Raw genomic sequence first — 21,197 nt, forward strand, 5'->3', positions numbered from 1 at the left:
TAAGAGGGTTGCATTCTTAGGAACACCTTGGCAAATACTTTGATAGCTTTCGGTGATGGGGGAAAGAAACGAGTGAAATTAGAACAGGATATCAGTGAAGCCACAGTAGCAGCTCCTTTTTATATGCAAAGTAGAGAATATTGTTTCAGATGGTGAAAAAGATAATCTGGTAACTTCTCAGTGAAAAGCAGAACTCAGTCTCTCTGCTGCTACAATAACTTTCATCAAAACATAAATAAATCACTCAGAAAGGCTTCTGCAACATGCTGTCTAATCCTCCCTTGTGTTCCAAGGTGGGATCAACATGTTCCCAGTCATGATGTTCCCAGTGCTGCTTGTTTAACCTGTTTGTACTGATTTTCCAGAAAATTCAGCACCCTGACTCCTCTGCAGTCTCCCAAGTTTTAAACTAGTTACACAATTGCAATCTCTTTCTTAGGTAAATTCAGAAGATACTCTGTCTTCCTTTAGGTATGTTGTTACTGCTTTTCCCATCGTAAGTATTGATAACTCATAAAGTAGTTCTCAGATCCACATATATTTCCCCTACAAGCTTTAACTTAGTTGAAGAGATGACTCCCTGGAGTGTATTTGCCCCCAGGAACTTGTATTTGGCATAAGAAATGTCTTCGACTGGTGGAGAGACATTTTATTTGGATCGAGATTTACTTACATTCATGGAGCACAAGGGAACAGGACAGGCTTCAGCAGTGGGCTCAGGAGATGAAACAGGACTGGTTTTTGTCTTGAAAGGGAAAGGGACACATTCATGGTTTGGCTAATTTGCTGTTTCACAGAGTGAGACACTGATTCTTTGGTCATACAGTGTCACCTATGAACTATCTTAGTGTAACAGCTGTGCCTGCCCTTGTTAGCCTCCCAGACTTGGCCTTTGTGAATATCTGATTCAAATGGAGAATAGGGTATCATGCTCAAAGGAAACACATGCACTGTGTTCCTGTACATAGTGAAGCTGATGGCATATGATTCTGAAGGTCCAGTGACCCATATTGCTGTGTCCTAATAACCATGGAGGATGCCCTTCAGATGAGTGTCTTTGTGCAACAAATAACTATTTGAAACATCATTGGTAGAGTCAGAGTTCTCTCAGGAAGTTCAACAGGATGACAGTCTCTTCAGCATTGTTTTCACAGCAGTCTTTCCCACTAATTGGCAAAGTGCTCTAAATATGGAGATAATGGATCCTTTCTGGCAATGTTTGGGTACTTTTTGTTTTACTGTTTAACCCCCAAAGAGGCTTCTCAGAGCCATGATAGCTCAGCTCTGTGGTAGACAGCAGCTTCTGTATGAAATAGCAGGAGATGTGATGTTCCGGCTGGGTTTGCAGTGTAACTGAACCAAAGTGTCCCACTGAAATGCTGGCATTGCCAAGATGAACTCAGCTCCTTTATCCTACTCCAAAAAGTTCATCTACATGGATGCTGAGGGTCTTGTCAGCAGAGACTGAGGTTTCCAGAGACTGAGATAGAGAAATCTCAGGGGGAACCTTTAACTGAAGTTTCCTGTCCAGGTGCAAGCTTGAACCACCAGACTGGCTACTGTTTTCTGCAGAGTCTATACTCCATGTAACCCTTGCTTTTCCCCAGGAAAAAAGTAAACAGCTCTATTCCAAATAAAGATGAACCATTGTTCTTTCAGTAGTTACTTTTTAATGTGAACTCAGTTTTTAACTTTTGGTCTTCTTTTCATCTAAAACAAAATTAATCAACACCATAACAGCTGGAATCAGTCTTGGCTTACACAATGCCTTTCAAGAACTGCCAGCCTAATAAACTGAGAAAAAATATGAAGAACAGAAAATTTTTGAAATCACTGGCCATATACAGAGAAAGTTAGTGCTTTCACTCCTGACAGGGTCTAAAGCAGAGAGCAGACTGCAAGAAAACTCTGTCTTACATTAGCAAAGTATGGTTATTGCAGAATCTAGACTATCAATTGAAAGAAAATATGAAGTGCACCATTCAGATGCATTGCAGTGACACGTGGTATGAAAGCAGCATCAGAGGGAGTTCTTTTTCTGACTCTAGCAGAAACCATCTGATGCAAAAAGGTTTAATCATACCCAGTGAAAGCAAGTGCATATATGAGTGACGTATGACTACTGGTTCTGAGTTAAGGATACTTCTGCATCAGATCAATAATTTCACTGTACATGTGCAAAGGTGCATCCAATCCCCAGATGAAATCCAGGTGTGTCCATTCAGGAATCTTCTTGTGATAGATCAGCCTCTTAATTTTGGACAGTAAAACAGCTGCATCCTTGGGATCTGCGAGTAAGTCCTGTCCCCCAGTCCATACTGCAGTAGGTACAGTCATCTCTTCTACATTGTAGAGAGGAGGAGTAGCCTGGAAAACACGAAGCCATACAGGAATTCATGACCAGGAAAGCATATCAAACTTTAAACATTCATTTGGGATTTTCTTCCATCACAGTTCAAAGTAGAGGTGCCTGAGCCAAACAGGAATGAAGAGCCCTTGCTTGCTTTTCTGTCTGTGCTTGCAGAGCTGACCCAGCTGATAGCACAGCTTAAGGAAAATATCTCCTGAGCTGACAAAGAGCTATTGTTGGGTCTTTGCCTTATCAGCTTGGGATTCATAGAACAGGAGTCCAGAACAAGACAGAATATGTCAGAATGCATCTGGGTAAACCCCTAGTTTGATCCTTTTGGCATATTGGTTTGGCTCTAAAAGATGTACATGGAGTAGTTATAAAACACAACACGTAACAAGGATGAAAAGGTCTTTGAAATTTTGTAGGAGAAGAGGGTACTTAGCTTGGACTCCTGAGTTTGGAAAATAGACGCCAGAGCAGGGACAAGAGGCAGGGTTATAGAATAATGAAAAGGTTGAAGGAGGAGTACAGTAGGTAGTTATCCCATTGCTTCTCATAACATAGAACCTAGAAGGTGTCCAGTGACTTGCCAGGGGCAAACAAATTCAAGACAAACCAAGGAAAGTTGCGTTTTATGCAAACCAGCATTGAAACATGTAACTCAATGAAGGCTGCTGTAGAGTCCCAAAACTCAGGAGAGTCAAGGATACGATTAGAGTTTTGGATAGAGGGAGGTTTGTCAGGGACTGGTTGAGTACCTTATGTCTCTGACTGCTAGAATCTAGGGGTACCTATTAGTGGCCTCCTGTTGCCTGCTCCATAATATTGTTTCCCCGCTCTCTCATGAATTTGCAACTGTGTCAATCATGCTAGCAGGCAAAACACCTCTTCAGTCTGATCCACTAGATGTAACCTTTTCCAAAATTAATTTTCTATCTTTCTTGCCCTTACTTCTTCTTTATTCCTGTTGATCATTTAATTGAGAAGATTTGTGTGCCCTCTTTTGTTATTGCTGTTAGTGCTTGCATAGTTCTCTGTTGACTTCCAAATAGGGAAATAGCAATAGAGGTGGTGGTAGTTAAACCCATCTTCTTGTTTTCTCAAAATGTGCCTCCTACTACAGCCTTTCTGTCTTCCTGAGTTTCTCTGTTGTCCAAATGTGATGAAATTGTTTCACTAAAATATACCTGTTGGTATTTTTCCAGGTTCTTCTTTGAACTGCCCCAGTCATAAGCTTGGAACTTCCCTGAATGGGCCTCCTAAGACGATGAACAAGAGAAGGGTAGTTATAAAGCTGTCATTCAGGATGTTTTTGGTTCAGCCTCTGAGTCCAATCTAAAGCCTCAACCGAAGTTCTGTCAAGAACTATAGAAGAACAGTAACTTAGAAGTCACAGAGAAAAGGAGTCATGTTTTTGACAGAGCCAAAAAAATCCCCGCGCTGGCAGAACAACTCTGGGTTACTTTCACAGGCAATTTGTTCTAGTTTAAAAATTTTTTTTAACAACTGCCTCCAGCAAGTTCCTCTCGCTGCTGCTGTGGTGTCTTCTTGTTACAGTCATGTTGCCATCCCTGAGCTTTGTGAGTGGCTGCTTCATATGTTTCCTCTTTCCTCTCTGGTCTAAATTCAGAAGCCACTATTTCTATTTCTTCCCTTGTACTCCTTGCCTTTGCCTGCAGCATTGTTTGTTACTACTGTGAGAGTCACCATAATGGGTTCTTAATATTGAATCAGGATGTCTGTTAGCTCACAGAATCATTTCTTTACTAGTAATAAGAGCAATGACAACAAAGGCTTAGCAGTATTAACCCTACATGGTTTTACTTGCTGGCCTGTGGCTAGATGATGGATTAAACCTGAGTCAATTTACAGAGCTTCCCCCACTGTGCCTTTGGTACCCTTTTTCTGTACAGGCCTAGGTCAAGGTTACAAAAGCAATGAAATTGGTGCTAATACTTTAGGTCAATTCACTGCTGAAGTGTTGTTTGATTTTGAGTATATTACTGCACAGATGTCACTCCAACACACCTGTGTGTCTGAAAATTCCATTAACCTTTGTGTTGAAAAATACACTAAAACTCCTGCAAGCTCACAGTGCTCACAGATTCTTCCTCCTCTGGTCCAGAGCCTGAAGTGCTGCAGGAAACCTGTCCTGTATGCAGCAGCTTCTCTGACAGTGCCCAGATCTTAAGAATCCTGAAAATGTAAACCCAAAGACAGAAAGGCAGCTTCTATCAGCACTGCTGCTGAGGGTGTACTGTGGCAGAGCACAGTGTATTGTAAGTAATGAAAGTACTAAATGAAGGGTTTTTTCTTTACAGTTCAATTGCTGTCAAAACTCACAGTTTTGAAAACAAGAGCTGAGGTTACAAGAGCTTCTACTAGTAAAATTTGATATTTTAAAGAGCAGCCTATGTCTTGCTCGCTGCCTAACTTCATGTTGGAAACAAATGATTTTTTAAGATAAGCTCTGTACAAGTGTCGTTTATAAAAGGTACTGGATCACAATAAAAAGAGTGATAAACATGTCTGTATACACTGCTTCCAGCAAAGGTTTTTAAGCAAATACAGAATCTAACTGTTGGCTTCAAAGGTACTTATGTCATATCTGTATCCTGGTGGCAAAAGAAGTGTCAGTGAAAAAATAGTGTTTTGAATTGAGCTTTCAATTATAAACCACAGATTGCACGTGTTTCCAAAAATTAGTGATGGCTTCACAGCAGGATATCAGCTACATCCACTCTATACAATTCAGACAGAGGTAAGCAACTATTTTATTTTTCCAGTGTTTCTAGTTTGTTAGTACCTGACTCCAGTGGACTATATTCTGCATAGAAGTTCCAGCAGGGGTTTGTGCGATATATATATCGATTCTGTTCTGAAAGAAAATATTCAGTGAGTATTCTCTTCCTCTCATTCATTCAGATGTACATCAAAACACCTGCTGCAGCAGATCTACCAACAAAGCCAACAGAAATTAGAGTGGCATGATCAGAGTCTTTCTCAGAGTTATTTCAGATATGGTGGTGTGTCAGGTTCAGAGTAACAGCAAAAGAACAGCCCCCAGTCAGAACATTTTCCAGGATGACTGAGAATCTAAGAAAAATCTAAGAGGGGGAAAACATAGAATAGAAATTTAGAGATTTAGACCCCAAACTAGATATTTTTTGTTCCTTTCTCTGTTGCAAAATGCTCCTGTAAAATTGAAACAGAGGGGTTTTATTTCTTCTTTGGTATGTGATTTGAGGATCTCCAACAAGACCAACAATTCAGTATGAACCAGGAGACAGTGCCCTAGGTGAGGTCTGGCTGAAGTCAAACTGCAGAGTTTTGGGGGGCTTTGAGCAGCTCTTGTTGTAGGGATGCTGCCAAGTGCCTGTCTAGGAGTGAAGCAGAGGTCCCCTGCAAAGTGGAGCAACCAGCAGATATTGCCACCTAGTAGGGGGACTACTCTTGCCTGCACTGTGATGCTGGCAAAAACAAATTCAGAATTCACACCATAGGACAAAATGTAAATTCTGGGGGCAGGAGCGCAAGCTATTGGTATGGTTGGTAAGAGTTATACATACCATGTCAATGTTTTTCAGATTACTGCCACCCAGACTGAAGAAGACACTTCTACAAAGCCTGGAAAAAGCTTGTTGACTGCAGAAGGGGACTATTAACCTTCTTAGACACTCAGACTGGGGAAGGAACTCTCTGTTTCCAAGCAAACCCTGTGAAATACAAAGGTAACTTTCACTTTGGAATGTACTATTGTACATTAGGCTGTCATTTTTAGAAGGTGTTTGTGTCCTGTTCCTATTCTCCAGCATTTTCATTGGTTCTCACTTGCATTTTCTTCATTTCTCAGATGATGTTCCCATAAATAAGAAACAAATCATGTGTTTTCCTATTGCATCAGCCTGCTCAAGCATTACTCAAATTGTGTTACATCACTTTTAGTTAAGAGATATGTTAAATATTTTCTCAAATTTGTGTTGTGTCTCTAAGCTTGCACATCAATTGCAGCTTTGTGTAGAGGAATCTTGTAAACCTTTGAGACTCCATGTCTCTGTACCTGCCTGTGTAACTTGTTCCAGTGCTACACTATTGCCCTAGAGAATTTTTCTTAGTGTCCAGTCTGAACTTCTAAAAGGCTTCATCCATAAGGCAAACCTACCCACATGCAAATGAGTAGATTTCATAAAGCCTTGCACTTGCTGTTTATGCATTTTAGTACTTGAACAAACAAGTATATGGTTACACAGTTAAAACCAAGATATGACATACCCTGAGCAATTTTTCTGGAAGGTAGAGGAGTTTTATCACTGGGCTTCTAGCATATTTAATTGTAGTCACAGGTGCCAGCGCAAAATAGAATTTGACTTTTTGAGCCAGCTCTGGCATTGTTGAAAATGCAATGAAACCTGAGAAGACAAAAAAGAGATAAGAAAATAATTATTTGTACATTAGACTGTTTTCAGTAATGATAAATGCTATTCTGCAATTTCAAACCTGCAAGTAACCTTGTTAGCTGTTGAGAGACTATGGTTCAGCCTATGTTTGTGTGAAATCCCTTCTCCACGTGTCACTACATTGTAGCTTTAGTTCCCTCTTCAGAGAGAAATTTCTTCCTATATTTTGCCTTTGCAGCTTTCTTCCAAATCCATTTAAACATAAATTCAAACTCTGATGGACATACACACATATCATATACATATGGGAGGTGCAGTTGCTTTTCTTCCTGTCAATCCAATTTTATGTTTTGTTTCTTGTGTGCATGTGCTGTCCAAGCTGGCCAGCCTCTCATTTTGTAGTCTCATCTTCCTAGTTTGTTAATTTTGGTCAATTAAAAAATCTGCTTTTGGGCACACCCTTGTATCTTGGAAAGTAACAATAATTTCCAGTATGATTTTAAGGCAACAGATGTATAGCAGCAGTGCATTTAACTTGTTCTGTTTTGTGTTTATAATGAATTAAAAATGCCTATATGTGGAAAACAGCTTATCCTGTGTTTTTACACCTGCAAAGAGTTAATGAGAACCTCAGGTACATTCAATATCTCAAATTTTAACCTAGTTTCCTGAAACATTGGTCTGTTGTGTGTAACTTACCAATGGTAGTGCCTTGTGAATAGCCAATATAGTACAATTTTTCCTGTCCTGTTTTCTCTAGGATGAAATCTATTGCTGCAGGAAGATCAAACTTTGCCATCTCATCAAAACTGCAGGCAGGAGATTGAAAGAGAAACATGCAGAAATTAAAAATCCATTTAAAATCACATTTTAATTACATAATTATAATCAAAGAAACTTTTCAGTGAATTATTCAGCTGTTTAAGGTTCTGTCACTTTCTGGCACTGTATATGGAAGACACTACTCAAGATTTTCTCCCTTGACATACAGAGGGACTGTAACTTCTAGAAGCATCAGGATGAATTTAAACAATTGACACAGAAGGAAGAGGTGGTGATATAGTGACAGAGCTCCTTCAGTGGAGCTGAACCACTTTTTTAACCAGCTTAAATATATATGTAAGGATGATCAATGGAGATGCTTTTCAATGTTTCAATCTACCTGAAAGCCCAGAATTCATCTTGAAAAATGGAATAATTTTGATGCTTTCTGGACCAGCGATTCCCTCTACTATTTCCCATCCAGACATCAAAACCAGCATCAGCTAGCAGGAAGCCCAAGCTGTTGTTGGGCAGGTTTGTGACCCAATTGCTAGCATCTCCCAGTAATCCATGTTGGAGAAACACAGCAGGTTTCAAAGCTGAAAAGCAAATCAGAAACAAAACAACATTTTATAGCATTTCTTGATTTTATGGTAGTCCAGAGACATTACTGCCCCATATTCAAAATTGTTATTTGTTCCTGAACCAACTTAAAGGAAGAAAACTAATAATAAGAACAAAATATCCCTTTCTGTGAAAACAGAAGTTTTTTTGTGAACTTCTGCAGGGATTCATAGAAAGATCAGGCTGACATCAGCAGAAACTAGCTTGGCATCCCACAGCCATTGTTTGTCCAGCTCTACCACAGTAGCTTGAGATTCTCAACACTGATATATAGAATGAAAGTGTGGGATTGTTTGCAGAGGTTTTCTTTACCCAAAGTATGAATTAGTCACTGATATTAACTAGGTGTCAGCAAAAGGAAAGCAAAATTAGAAGCTGAAAGAGCTTTCTCAAAACAGTCTGGTCGGCAGATTACAGCTTTAGCCCTATTTTTTTTTTTTTTTTAATTTTTTTTAAACTCCTACTCATTACCTCTTATTACAGAGAAATGTGCTTCTTATTATAGTGGATTTTCATAATAACTAAATGCAATTGATTCAAGTCCTGTTGATTTTGCAGGCTATTCAGGGTAGCCATAATTCTCTACTAAAGTTTCACTTACGTACACAAGCTTCGATGAACGTCTTTATAAATTTATCTTACCAAAATGGAAAGACATCTCTTTCCAGAATGTGTACTATCTAGACTGACTTTGTATCACTTTAAAGAACTGTACCTGGGTTTCCCTGGTTCTGTGTACCATGAGGGATTCTGTTAATTGTAATGATATAACCATCTTCTGTTGTCACTTCATACTCCTCGCTGGGGTACCCTTTGTAAGTAATGAGCTCATTCTAGAAGAGTAGGTACAAATACATTAACTTGCAGAAGTCCATTTCATATATAATATGCATAAGATATTCACAATGAAGAAATGTGCCAAATTCACAATGAAGTACAACTGGGAATTTAGTCTACATATATTAAGCATCTGAATAAAGCAATATTAGATTGGATATTGTAACCTTAAAACTACAACAAATTTCCTTCGTTCTTTGTGTTATATCCAGGATTTGACTATCAGTTAAAATCTGTTATAAAACCCCTGCATTATACTCTGCCATACAATCACAAAACCTTTCATTCTGGTGAAACAAGAATCACTAGCATATGAGAAAGTGAAAGTAATTTATTTAAACTGCCTTCAGAGAACTCCAGACCACTTCACAGCTGCCCTTTTTTGAATGGCACAGATGAAATGAATACCACTGAAAAATTGATTACATGAAGGGAAAACCAGGATTCATCACTTGCTTTGTCAAAAGGGAAATCACTAGCATGGACACTCTCAAGCTCTGAAATAAATATTACTCCTGTCCTGTAACATTTAACTTTTTTAGTTACAAAAGAAGATTGTTTTTTATAACTTATACTGAATTACTCAATGTAATTCATCACACAGAACAGAAAAGACAGGGTTTTAATGAGTTACTCAAGATTAAACAAGCTTGCTTGGCAAGAGGTGGTCTGAAAAGCAGGACATTCCTGATCTGTGCTGGCCATTCAAAACCAGGGAAAACATACACCACAAGTTGTTTAGAGTCCTCTTTGATGACAAAATGTTGACATTCCAGCAGGCTGTTTTTTCAGATAGGGGAATAGTGTCAGCAATAGCAAACTAGTAACTGATATTTAAAAGGAAATTAAGTCTGATGATTTACCAAAGGAAGATGTTTGCCTTAATTTCTAGCAAATGTAAGATGTGCTGTTACACATGCAGAAAGAAGACGATAGAAGACAGAGCATTAGTACATAACATGATTAGAGATGATGGGTTAGGTAAAGGCAGCTCATCTACCTGGTTATTTCCAATTTCTAGAAAGCCCTATGCTGTGAGATGTGCATTCCTTTCATCAGAGAGGTCACTCTACTGAGCAACTTACAATATTCATAAATATTTCAGGATCCGTATCTCTCTTCATTGTCCTGAATTCTTCTGAGTAAGTAATTCCCTGAAACAAATATACCACCGCAGCAAACAGCCATATCTTCTCTCTGGATAGAATGATATTTTCATCTGTCAGTAGTCCTTCTCTGTACTTTTAAACCAGACAGGTTCTGTGCTTTTTTTGATGAGGGAAGTTCTACCTACTACAGAATGTATCTGGTTCGGTAATCCCTACTTACTAATTAAATGGAACAGAGCTGAGTTTAAACACATATCAGACAGAGTTTGGCAGAAATCTGGACATTCTGCTAAGGTTTGGACTAGGACATTGGTCTCAATCTGGGCAAAACTATCAGTGAATCCAAGAAAAGTTGCAAAGCTTTTGGAGAAGTGGATTTCACTTGTTCTTCTGAGAAGCAAGTCACTTGCATTACCATGCCACACATTTGTTTTGTAAATTAATTAGGAAACATTTCTGTCTAACTCTGGGGAACACTGGAGCTATTGGTCAACTCATAACTAAATAAGCAATTGTCACAGAGAAGTTTTCAAAGTGGAGACAACCTAGGTGTTGGATAGTTAACTGAAAAAACAAATACAGTTGAAAACAAACAGATTACATTTTTTTATAATTCAATTAAGAACCTAGGAACCTAAATAAAACACTTATTTATAGTTGCCTAGCATAATTTCTGTAAAGCTGCTCAATGGCAATGTAGACAGTGCAGGGATGTTCAGTTTTGTTCAGGAAATGAGAAAGAAGAAAATTGAGAAGAAACCAACCTGCTCAGCTCTCTCAAAGTTGTTCACACCTGTGAACACCTACTTATGCCTAGCTTGAAGAAAATGCAGTGCTTGACTTCGCATTCTCTCTACACCAAACACCACCCTGGAGACCACACCTGAACCTCTGTTGTCCCAGAGATACAGATCTAAGCTTGACAGGATTAACCAACAGATCTACTGCATTTATGGTTTTCTCAGTCAACAAGACTTTGTAACTTTTTCCCTAAATAATATTTTTATTTTTCCTTTTATATTCTTTTATATTCTAACTTCCTAACACTACACTCTAATAACATGAATCTTGCAAATACTTGGCTCCTTTTGTAGAAAAAGGAACAGATCGGTTAAAAATATAATTTTACTTAGCCCCTCTTCCTTTTGTTGAAAACTCTTGCTATCTTATTCCCATACTTGGAATTTTTCCCACGCCTCTCATCCCAGATTTAGCTAAGTTTGGGCCAGGTGAGTCATGCTACTACTCTTTAGCCAAAAGGAATATTTCAAGAAATAGCCATTCTTTTACCCATGTGAGTTAGGAAAAAAAACAATATAAAAATATATTCTTAAATAATAAAGCAACTCCTCAGGCCTAAATTTTTTTACCAGTCTTTTGCAGCTCCCACAAATCCTTCACTAGTTTTGGGTCAGAGAGATGTTAAAGCATTACTAACCTTGCACCAGAAATCATGTGTTTGGCTGTGTGACTGAGACGACAGAAGAACAGAAACTCTACTCCGGGGTGTTTGGAAGCAGTGCTGGGTAAAGAAGGCAGCAAAACTGTTGGACTTGTAGATCTTAAGGTCTTTTCCAATCAAAACAACTCTATGATTCTATGATTTTTTAAAAATGGTTATGCACCTTTTTTTTCCTCAGTCATTCAGCACCTTGGCAATAAGCATCTGTTTCTTTCCCACTCCTCATTCCTTCTTCTATCACTTCTGTTTTCTCTTCAGGTAGCACCAGGTGACTCCTTTTATTCTCAGACCTTGTGTTTTTCATCTCCTTCACCACCACGCTTTAATGAGGCTCCTTTTACTATCACAGACTGATGGATTTTTAAGGAGAATACCAGTCTCTGTGGAGTGGCAGAGAAGGATGAGGAATTTTAAAAACAAATATGTTCACAGATATACCTTATCATACCTAATGAATTTTTCAATAAACCTCAGTCAGCTTCCTCTTTCACTAGAAACCTACAAACTCCAGCTTCTCATGTTATGCAGAAAGGACAGAAGGATCTCCAACTCTTTGAGACTTCTTTAGATGTTACTATACAGATTTTTCTTTTATTTTTTGATGCTCTTGTTGCTGTTCCATACTGCTATGTTGCTGCACAAATGGCTTCAGGAGATTTTCCTTTAATCATCTTTCACCTCCAAAATGGCCACAGAATAAAATGGATATTCCCAAAATGTATAGTTATGAAGCTAGAATGCTTTTCTATAATCTGTATGTATTTAGGAAACATTACCAAAATGGCCTCATTTCAGTGGTCTAAAGCATGCTGGGAGGGGCCAGTATTGCCCAGCAGTATTGCCTGGAGAAGTGGAGACTTTGGGGTGATATTACAGCAGCTTTTCAATACCTGAAGGGGGCCTACAAGAGAACTGGGACAGGGCTTTTTGCATGGGTGCGTAGCGAGAGGACAAGAGGTAATGGTTTGAAACTTGAAGAGGGGAGATACAGGTTAGACATTAGGAAGAAATTCTTTTCTGTGAGGGTGGTGAGATACTGGAACAGGTTGCCCAGGAAAGTTGTGTCTACCCCATCCCTGGAGGTGTTCAAGACCAGGTTGGGTGGGGCCTTGGGCAACCTGATTTAGTGGGAGGTGTCTCTGCCCATGCATGGGGGTTGAAACAAGATGATCTTTAAGGTCCCTTCCATCCCAAGCCATTCCATGATTCTATGATCTTGTATCTTCCCTCTAAGAAAACCAGCTTTTCTCCTGTTAAAGTTCCAGTACCTTTGAAGCTCAACGTTAATTCCACCAAAGAACTATTCAAACATGTACTTGCCTTCAAGTACCTCATGTGAGCACATACCACAATAAGATGTGCTATGTAGTCTGTCTGAACAAAGCCAGCTTCATTCCTTAGCATAAAGCAATGCTTCATTGACAAAAGAAACTCACTGACTAAAAGGACAACATATGGACTGCATAATACCATAAATAACAAACTAGTGGATGAAGTCATCATTTCAAGTTATTGTTAGCACCTGTTTGAAGTAAGTGTTTGAGATAGGTAAAGAACATGAACAAGGACGAGCGTTAGGCTGAGTTTTGGAACAGACACAAATACTCTGTTGTATGTTGACAGGCTTCAAAGGAAGCTACTCATGCCATAAAGAATTGTAGAATTTAGTGGAAATACTTAAAGGTTGAAATGGCATTGTTAGAGGTGTGGCTGCAGCTTCACAAATGTGGTCATATGCAAATGAACTTTAAACTGTCCAGTCTAGGTGCCCTTATATAAATAAGTTCCTTTGCATAAATTGTTGACTACATTCCTGGCTCATGAAACCTCATCTCCTTCCAGTTCTCTTTCTGAATGAAAAAAACTACAGCAATGCATAGTATATAACCCCTAATATTTTGGTGTTTTCTTCAAACTCTTTGCCCTTCCCAATTTCCTTCTGCCTCAGGAATTAGTCCTGGCTCTGAAAGTAACTTGAGACTGGAAAGTATTTTTAAGGAGCTGAATATAGCTGTTCTTCATGGATCAAATATGTCCTTTTGGCTTCTTCATCCAGCTAGTGTAAGTAGTTATCAGGAACAAACAGCTATTTTGGGTATGTGAAGGAGGGCCTTTAGAGGAAGGTATGCTTGATTGAGAGCTAGACTTGTTTTTGTGTGAGTTGCCAGACATTAGTCTCCAAGGGAACACTCAGAAGCAAAAACAGAAGGAACCCCTCCGTGCACTCACATCACTTTAAAAATATTTCACGCCATAACAGTGTAAGCACTTGTTTCTTGAAAATGAGAAAACAACCAAAAACTGAGGACAGGCTCTAACAGTGTGCTCTCCACGGCACTCCCAGGATGTCCCTTGTTTTCTGGCAGCTTGGGTGCTACACCTGCCTGCAGTCACCCCACCCCTGGGTGAGCACCTCTTTGGCAGAGCACTGTTGGCTCTCAGCACAGTCGTGTCTCGGGGTGGGGAAGACAGTACCCCCCTTTCTGTCCATGGCTCTTAGACATCCAAACACCTTAGGGAGTCCTCGCAGTGAAGTCCACACATAAACAGACCCAAGTGCAAAAGCATAAAGCACTAATGAGAACCAGTGTTTCTTAAGTGAGAGATTCTTTCTGCTCTGTCAGGCATGCAAAAAAATTCCCGGTGCTTATCATCTAGGTAAATGTCGGGGACTCACCTGGAGGATTTCCAGCAGTGAGACTGAGGTGGCAGGGACACCTACCTCTAGATCAGGTTGCTGAAAAGCCCCATCCAACCTGGCCCTGAATACTGCCAAGAATGGAGTTTCCACTACTTTCCTGGGCAACCTGTTCCAGAGTTCACCACCCTCATGCTAAAGAATTTTTCCCTAATGTCTAACTTAAATCTTCCCTCTTCAAGTTTTAAGCCACTGCCCCTTGCCTTCTAGTTATGAACCTTTTATGTGACAAAAGCAAAGTCAGAAGTGTCAAAAGGAAGGGCTCTGGAAGGACAGAGAGGGGTGTGTGCCTGTCTCTACTGCTCCCACTGCTGACATCTTCTCTGGAAATGTCCCAGGCAGAACTGCCCTCCTGCCCAAGCCTCAGTCACCAACAGAGGAACAGCTCAGGACTGGCCCTTCTGTTGACTTATCCAAAGCAAACACAATTTCTGAAAACAGAAACAATATCTGCAGTAGTTTTTGGCTGATGCTGAAGTTTGAGAAACATATACAAAACAGGATTTCTTCATCTCTGAGGGTTGGTGAAGACAAAGTTTCTGTTGCAATTCTTAAGCTCTGTTTAACTGTTCAAATTAATTTGCCCTAAAATCCACAGGTAATTATTTTTATCCTTCTGCTAATTTTGTACTAATGCATATAGCAGTATCTCCTCACCCCTGTATTTATCAATTGTAATTAGGAAAAAAAGGATCCCACACATCTGCATATTTGTGCGTGGAAAGCTGAATTAATTATGGTTTATTTCTCTTTCTCTTGTTGCTAAACAAGTCTCAGAACTGTGAACTAAAAACAGAATCACAAAATCACAGAAAGTTAGAGGTTGAAAGGGACCTCGAAAGATCATCGAGCCCAACCCCCCTGGCAGAGCAGGGTCACGTACAGGGAGAAGATGTTCCACTCCCTTAATCATCTTGGTTGTTCTGCACTGGACTCTTTCAAGCAGTTCCTGGTCTTGAACTGAGGGGCCCAGAACTGGACACAATACTCCAGATGTGGCCTCACTAGGGCAGAGTAGAGGGGGAGGAGAACCTCTCTCCACCTACTAACCACCCCTTCTGATGCACCCCAGGATGCCATTGGCCTTCTTGGCCACAAGGACACATTGTTGGCTCATGGTCATCCTTCCATCCACCAGCACCCCGAGGTCCCTTTTTCACTATGCTGCTCTCCAACAGCTCAGTCCCCAACCCTTCCTGGTACCTGGGACTGCTCATACACAGATGCAAGACTTTACACTTGCCCTTGTTGTAATACATTAATTTTCTCCCTGCCCAACTCTCCAGCCTGTCTAGGTCCCTCTGAATTGCAGCACAACCTCCTGGACTGTCATCCAGTCCTCCCAGCTTTGTGTCATCAGCAAACTTGCTGAGAAGACACTCTGTGCCATCATAAAGGTCATTGATAAAGGTGCTGAACCGGACTGATGTAATCAGTCCTGATGTAATAATGAGATGATGTAATAATGAGAAGCACCTATTCAATTAAGAGAGGGCAACTTGGGGCAGCTGGTGAACGGATCAGGACGCCAAGTTGCAGAAAGATCCAGCAGGTTAATTCATGGCTTATGGACCGGTGTCAGCAGCAGATTTTTGGGTTCTTTGACCATGGGCCAAATTCTATGCTACCTATTGTCCTCAGATCAGATGGGCTTCATCTATTTAGCAGGGGTAAAAGGACTATAGCCCATAAGTTGGCAGGGCTGACCAGGAGGGCTTTAAACTAGGATTAAAGAGATGAGCCCAAGGGTAGAAAGCCTGAGTTAAGAGTGAAATCAAGAGCCCAGCTGAAGTGCGTGCACACCAATGCACGCAGTATGGGAAACAAGTGAGAGGAGCTGGAAGCCACTGTGCAGCAGGAAAGGTACAGAAAGCTAAAATGCACTTATGCTAATGCATGTAGCATGGGCAATAAGCAGGAAGAGCTTGAAGCCCTTGTCCAACAAGAAAACTATGATAAAGTTGCCATCACAGAAACATGGTGGGATGCATCCCATAATTGGAATGCTAGGTTAAAAGGATATAAGCTGTTCAGAGGGGATAGGCATGGAAGGAGAGGAGGGAGTGCGGCCTTCTGTGTTAGGGATGGTCTGGAATGTCTTTAGCATTTTTATGATGGTGATAATAGGGTTGAATGCTTATGGGTAAGAATCAGGGGGAACCACAACAAGGCAGGTATCATAGTAGGGGGTCTGTTATAGACAACTCAACCAGGGAGAGGAGGTTGATGAAGTGTTCTATAAGCAGCTGGGGAAAGTTTCAGATTTGGTTCCTCTTGTTCTTGTGGGAGACTTCAACTTACCGGATGTCTTCTGGAAATATAATTCTGCAGACAAGAAGCAGTCCTGGAGATTCTTGGAGTGTGTGGAAGATAACTTCCTAACACAGCTGGTGACTAAGCCAACTAGGGAAAGCTCACTGCATCTAGATCTGCTGTTTGTGAACAGGGAAGGACTAGTGGGAGATGTAAAGGTTGGTGGTCGTCTTGGACAGAGTGACCATGAGATGGTCGAGTTTTCAATTCCTGGGGAAGTAAGGAGGGAGGCCAATAGAACTTCCTTCCTGGACTTCCAGAGGGCAGACTTTGGTAAGTTCAGGAGATTGCTCAGTGGTATCCCTTGGGATGTTGTCCTCAACGACAAAGGAGTCCAGGAAAGCTGGACAATCCTCAAGAGGGAAATCCTTAAGGCAAAGGCACAAACTGTACCTGCGTATCTTAAAAAGAGCCAGCATGGTACAAGACCAGCCTGGCTGAACAAGGAGCTTTGGGCAGAACTCAGAAAAAAAAAGGAAAGTCTACAGGGTATGGAAGGAAGAGCAGGCAGCTTGGGAAGATTACAAAGTTACTGCAAAGATATGTAAGAAGAAAATTAGAGAGGCCAAACTCAGTTTGAATTAAATATGGCCAGTATCATTAAGGATAATAGAAAGAGTTTTTATAAATTTGTAAATTACAAGAGAAGGGCTAGGGAGAATCTCCGTGACCTGGGAGGGAAACTTGTGATGACATGAAAAAGACTGAAATGCTGAGTGCTGATCTTGCCTCAGTCTTCACCAATGCCAATTGCTCCCTGAGGGTACAGCTCCCTGAATTAGATGACCAAGATGGAGAGCAGAATGAAGCCCCCATAGTCCAGGAGGAAATGATCAGTGCCCTGTTGTGCTTCATGGATGTGCACAAGTCTATGGGACCAGATGGGATCCACCCAAGGGTACTAAAGGAGCTGTAGAAGTGCTCACCAAGCCACTCTCCTTTATTTATCAACAGTCTTGGCAAACTGGTGATGTCCCAGTTGGTTGAAAACTGGCAAATGTTTTCTGAAACATCTACAAGAAGGGCTGCAAGGATGATCCAGGGAACTATAGACCTCTTAGTTTGACCTTGGTGCCTGGAAAGGTTATGGAGCAGGTCACCTTAAGTGCTATCACATGGTACATACAAAATAACCAAGTGATCAGGCCCAGTCAGCATGGGTTTATGAAAGGCAGGTAACCTGATCTCATTCTACAGATACTGAACCCCTCATCACTGTTGTGTAATTCTGCTCAAACCATTTTGATCTCCAGGGCTTTTTTTTTGCTTCCCATGATCCAGCTGGCACCTCCAGTTATGAGGATTTTGTGCACTGGCTGTCCCTAGTGCTTGTCTGAACTGTGTCTAAGTGGTATTTCAGTTCAGTCTGCATTCCTGTTAATCTGAATGAACATTCAGATAAGTAAATGAAGATCGTGGCTGAAATTCTTTCTTTCAGGCCCTTATGGATGTCAGATTTTGTTCATATTAACCATAGAGACAGACACATCCTTATTACAAGTTGTATTGACAGAGACTTAAGAGGGTGGACTACTGGAGACAAAGAAGTCACTGAGGATTTTTTTTTTCAAATAAAAGAAAGGAATATCTGAAAAAAAGTTTTAAACCTATTCTTAACAAGCAGATAGACTCTTGGAGTTAGCAATGCTGTCAATTTTTCATTTCATCCTATCTTCCATATTTAAAAAATCATTCCCCCAGAACTTGATGAGGTAACACTGGCAGCTTGTGCCTTATAGTTGATTGCAAAGTACAGTTATTTATTTCCAAGGACTGTAATATCTCTCCTGCTCTTCTTCTTCCAGTCTCCTAATCATGGTGCAGTCTTTACTGGTCAGGACACCTGGAGTCTTTCTCTTTTATTTGATCATCTTATTTTCATGAAACACATGAAGCCTTAATTATTTTGTAGAGGAATATGCAGCTATCAGTGAGAACCGGCCACAGAGCTCAAAATTTACCTGGAAACACCCAGACAGACACACAGACAGCATAATCTCTTCCTTCCCTTAAGAAAGCAGCTAAACCACCCTCCTAAAGGCCTGCCTGGCTCAGCAGGAGATCTCCCACATGATACCTCTACCCCTGCATGATGACTGTCACTCGTGCAATGCTTTCCCCATGCTGTTTGCTGCCACTGGCTCCAGGGAGGAGAGGCAGCATCAGGGGCAGGTCAGCTCTGACAGGGCTGCAGTGACCACTGGTCTGTGATTTTCATTGGGAGCTGCAGAGAATTACAGCCTTGGTATTTATTTATTATAAATTAAATCAAAGTCAGATCAAGATAATTGTTTATTGCAAACTCACTTTTCTGTGTGGTGTACCAGCTGTCAGCTGCTCTTAGGTGAAATCATAAATACAGGGTGCATGTGCACACACAGGGTGTGCATAAGCCACCCTCTGCTTATGGCTGTTTTCTCCAGAAATAACAACTCACCTTGGAGGGAATCTCTGGGAAAACTGGAGGACACCACTGGACACTGGATGCCAACTCACCAGATGTCAATTCACCTACCAGACCTGGGAGCTTGGAGAAGATCTTGCAACTTCACTAGCAACCTCAGCCTTCCTGAGCATATGAAAGGGAGACATAGTTCTGCAGTGTGACATAAAATGGGGTGTGGTCCCTTGATTGAGCTGGGGGGAAGTTTGGTCCCATGCTGGGGACTGTCTCCTCAACAGGCACAAGAGTAACAGAGGTAAGCAAGAACATGGACAAAATCCTCCACTTTGACATGGAGAAATGTTACTGTAATAAATTCTAAAATAATGTCGCTATACCAGATTCCCCCAGCAACTCTCCTCGAGTGTGGATGAGGGAGTAACCAGTGTAGAAGAGTTTCTTCAGCTCAATTTTGTGCACAGTAATGGTCTTTTAGTGTACTTCTGTTTTCTCATGCTATTGAAGGAAATGATACAGTTTAGCACAAAATGTTTCTGGGAAACAAACTTCTATGGTGTAAAACTCTTAGCACATCAGCAGATATCAAAAGTTGGAAGGCAAGGTTTGCCCCAAAGCAACAGGAAAAACCCAACAAGTTAGTTCAGGCTGCTGCACAGTCTTTGAACCAGGCTTGTCTCTTGTGGCTGCTGCTTCCTTCTTTCTTCCTAGGCACAATTAGATGCTCTCCTCTGCAGTGTTGAAAGCCTCACCTGAAACAGCAGCTGCAAGTGGGGCTCCAGAGTCAGCAAGTGCAGGTGGAGTGGCCAATTTACTGACTGGGGAATGGGGTGCCAGCAGGGAGCCAGGGCCCTTAAACAAATGTGGCCATCTGGGTGAGTATCAAATACAAACCTTCCTGCAGGGGAGTTTTAGATGGAGGTGGCTGAAGAGTTAGGGAAGGGAGGAACTGTACACAGTATATAATAATGTCACAATGTATATAATTTTGTTTAGTATAGGCTGATCAGGATGATGTTTGTTTTTAAACAGCTCTTCTGAATGATTCAAGCTCTGGGGTGGAAAAGATTGGGAAGAAGAGGCTGGGCAAAATAAAAGGATAAGAGTGTGGTGGGGATTAGAATTAATATGCTGTTCACAGTTTCCTCTTGTGCTGTATGAAGTCCCCTTTAGGTACAGACTGGGATGAAGAGGAGCTTTAGTCTTTTTTTAAAAAAGTCATTTTTCTCTCATTAAAGAAAATATATTTATTCTGTGTGCAATATAGGTATCTATTTTATTTAGTGATTCAAAGACCCACATTTGAAAATCAGGTTCCTGGTTTTCTGCATAGTGCCTCAAAACAGTCACAATAAAGTGTACAGCCTCAATAAAGTCACATGCTGAGTGAACAGCTGCCTAGAACTGATTTCCTAAGGGTACCTTAATTGTTCACTAGGGTATAACCTAATTGCAGTCATTTCACTAGAGATATGCAAGCTGATGTATGGCAGCTGGAAGCCAGACACCTGCTTTTGCCCACACCATGCCAAGCAGACAACAAACAAAGATAAGGGACTTGAAAGCTCAGATGAATCCCAAGCAGGTTTGAAAATTGTTTACGGTTCCTGTAACTTCCCGTGCAATACAAAATGTGGGAGTCCAGCCAAAACAAAACCTATATTTCTGGTGCAACACATGGGAAAATCTCCTGAATGGGATGTGAGAAGGTGCAGGGATGAGTGGTAGGGTTGCAGGTATGGGTCTATACAATATTTGTAATCCAGTGGAGACAGTTCCTCTCCTGCAAGTGGTGGATATGACTCAAGAGTGAATTAAGACTCTCCCATGCCAATACCACTGCTGCTGCAAGTGTTGCACATGCAGCAATGAGCAGGGACTTTCTGATTTCTAGTACTGACACTGGCAGAAACTGAACACTTTTCTCTCCAAATATACCATATTTGCCAATACCACCGTTGTAGAGCTAAAACAGTCATACCTATGTTTTGAACAGGAAGAACTGCTTAGAGAAACTGAGGCCCATAGGCCCAAAGGCCCTGGGGGGAGGTAGGGAGTTTGGAGGGTGACTGTCTAAGTGCCTGGAGTAAGGTGGGAGAACCATGGTAGGCAGTGTACCTGCCTTTGGAGCTGTGCAACAGCTACTTACACTAGTGTGCACTGGAGGCAGAGAGGGTTTGTGACCAAAACCTGCACTGAAATCTATTTTTGCCTTCATATCAAACTTAAATTTTGTTTGAA

General features: G+C 40.9%; 1 protein-coding gene and 1 long non-coding RNA gene across 2 annotated transcripts; one reads left to right on the top strand and one right to left on the bottom strand.

The window, feature by feature from the left end:
- Window positions 1-1,647: 1,647 nt before the first annotated feature.
- On the bottom strand, window positions 1,648-11,840 carry LOC139798309 (lipase member M-like). The gene is made up of 10 exons (XM_071748764.1): window positions 11,521-11,840; window positions 10,059-10,170; window positions 8,852-8,969; window positions 7,913-8,111; window positions 7,450-7,559; window positions 6,626-6,762; window positions 5,923-6,069; window positions 5,160-5,231; window positions 3,541-3,612; window positions 1,648-2,367 (listed from the first exon to the last, which is right to left on the bottom strand). The coding sequence occupies exons 1-10, from the start codon at window positions 11,535-11,537 to the stop codon at window positions 2,134-2,136; spliced, it is 1,218 nt and encodes a 405-aa protein (XP_071604865.1). The 5' UTR covers window positions 11,538-11,840; the 3' UTR covers window positions 1,648-2,133.
- On the top strand, window positions 5,997-9,157 carry LOC139798317 (uncharacterized). The gene is made up of 2 exons (XR_011726793.1): window positions 5,997-6,084; window positions 7,511-9,157. It is a non-coding gene; the product is annotated as an uncharacterized lncRNA (long non-coding RNA).
- Window positions 11,841-21,197: the final 9,357 nt, after the last annotated feature.

This window comes from Heliangelus exortis, chromosome 7, assembly GCF_036169615.1.
Source record: "Heliangelus exortis chromosome 7, bHelExo1.hap1, whole genome shotgun sequence".
NCBI classification, from domain to species: Eukaryota; Metazoa; Chordata; class Aves; order Apodiformes; family Trochilidae; genus Heliangelus; species Heliangelus exortis.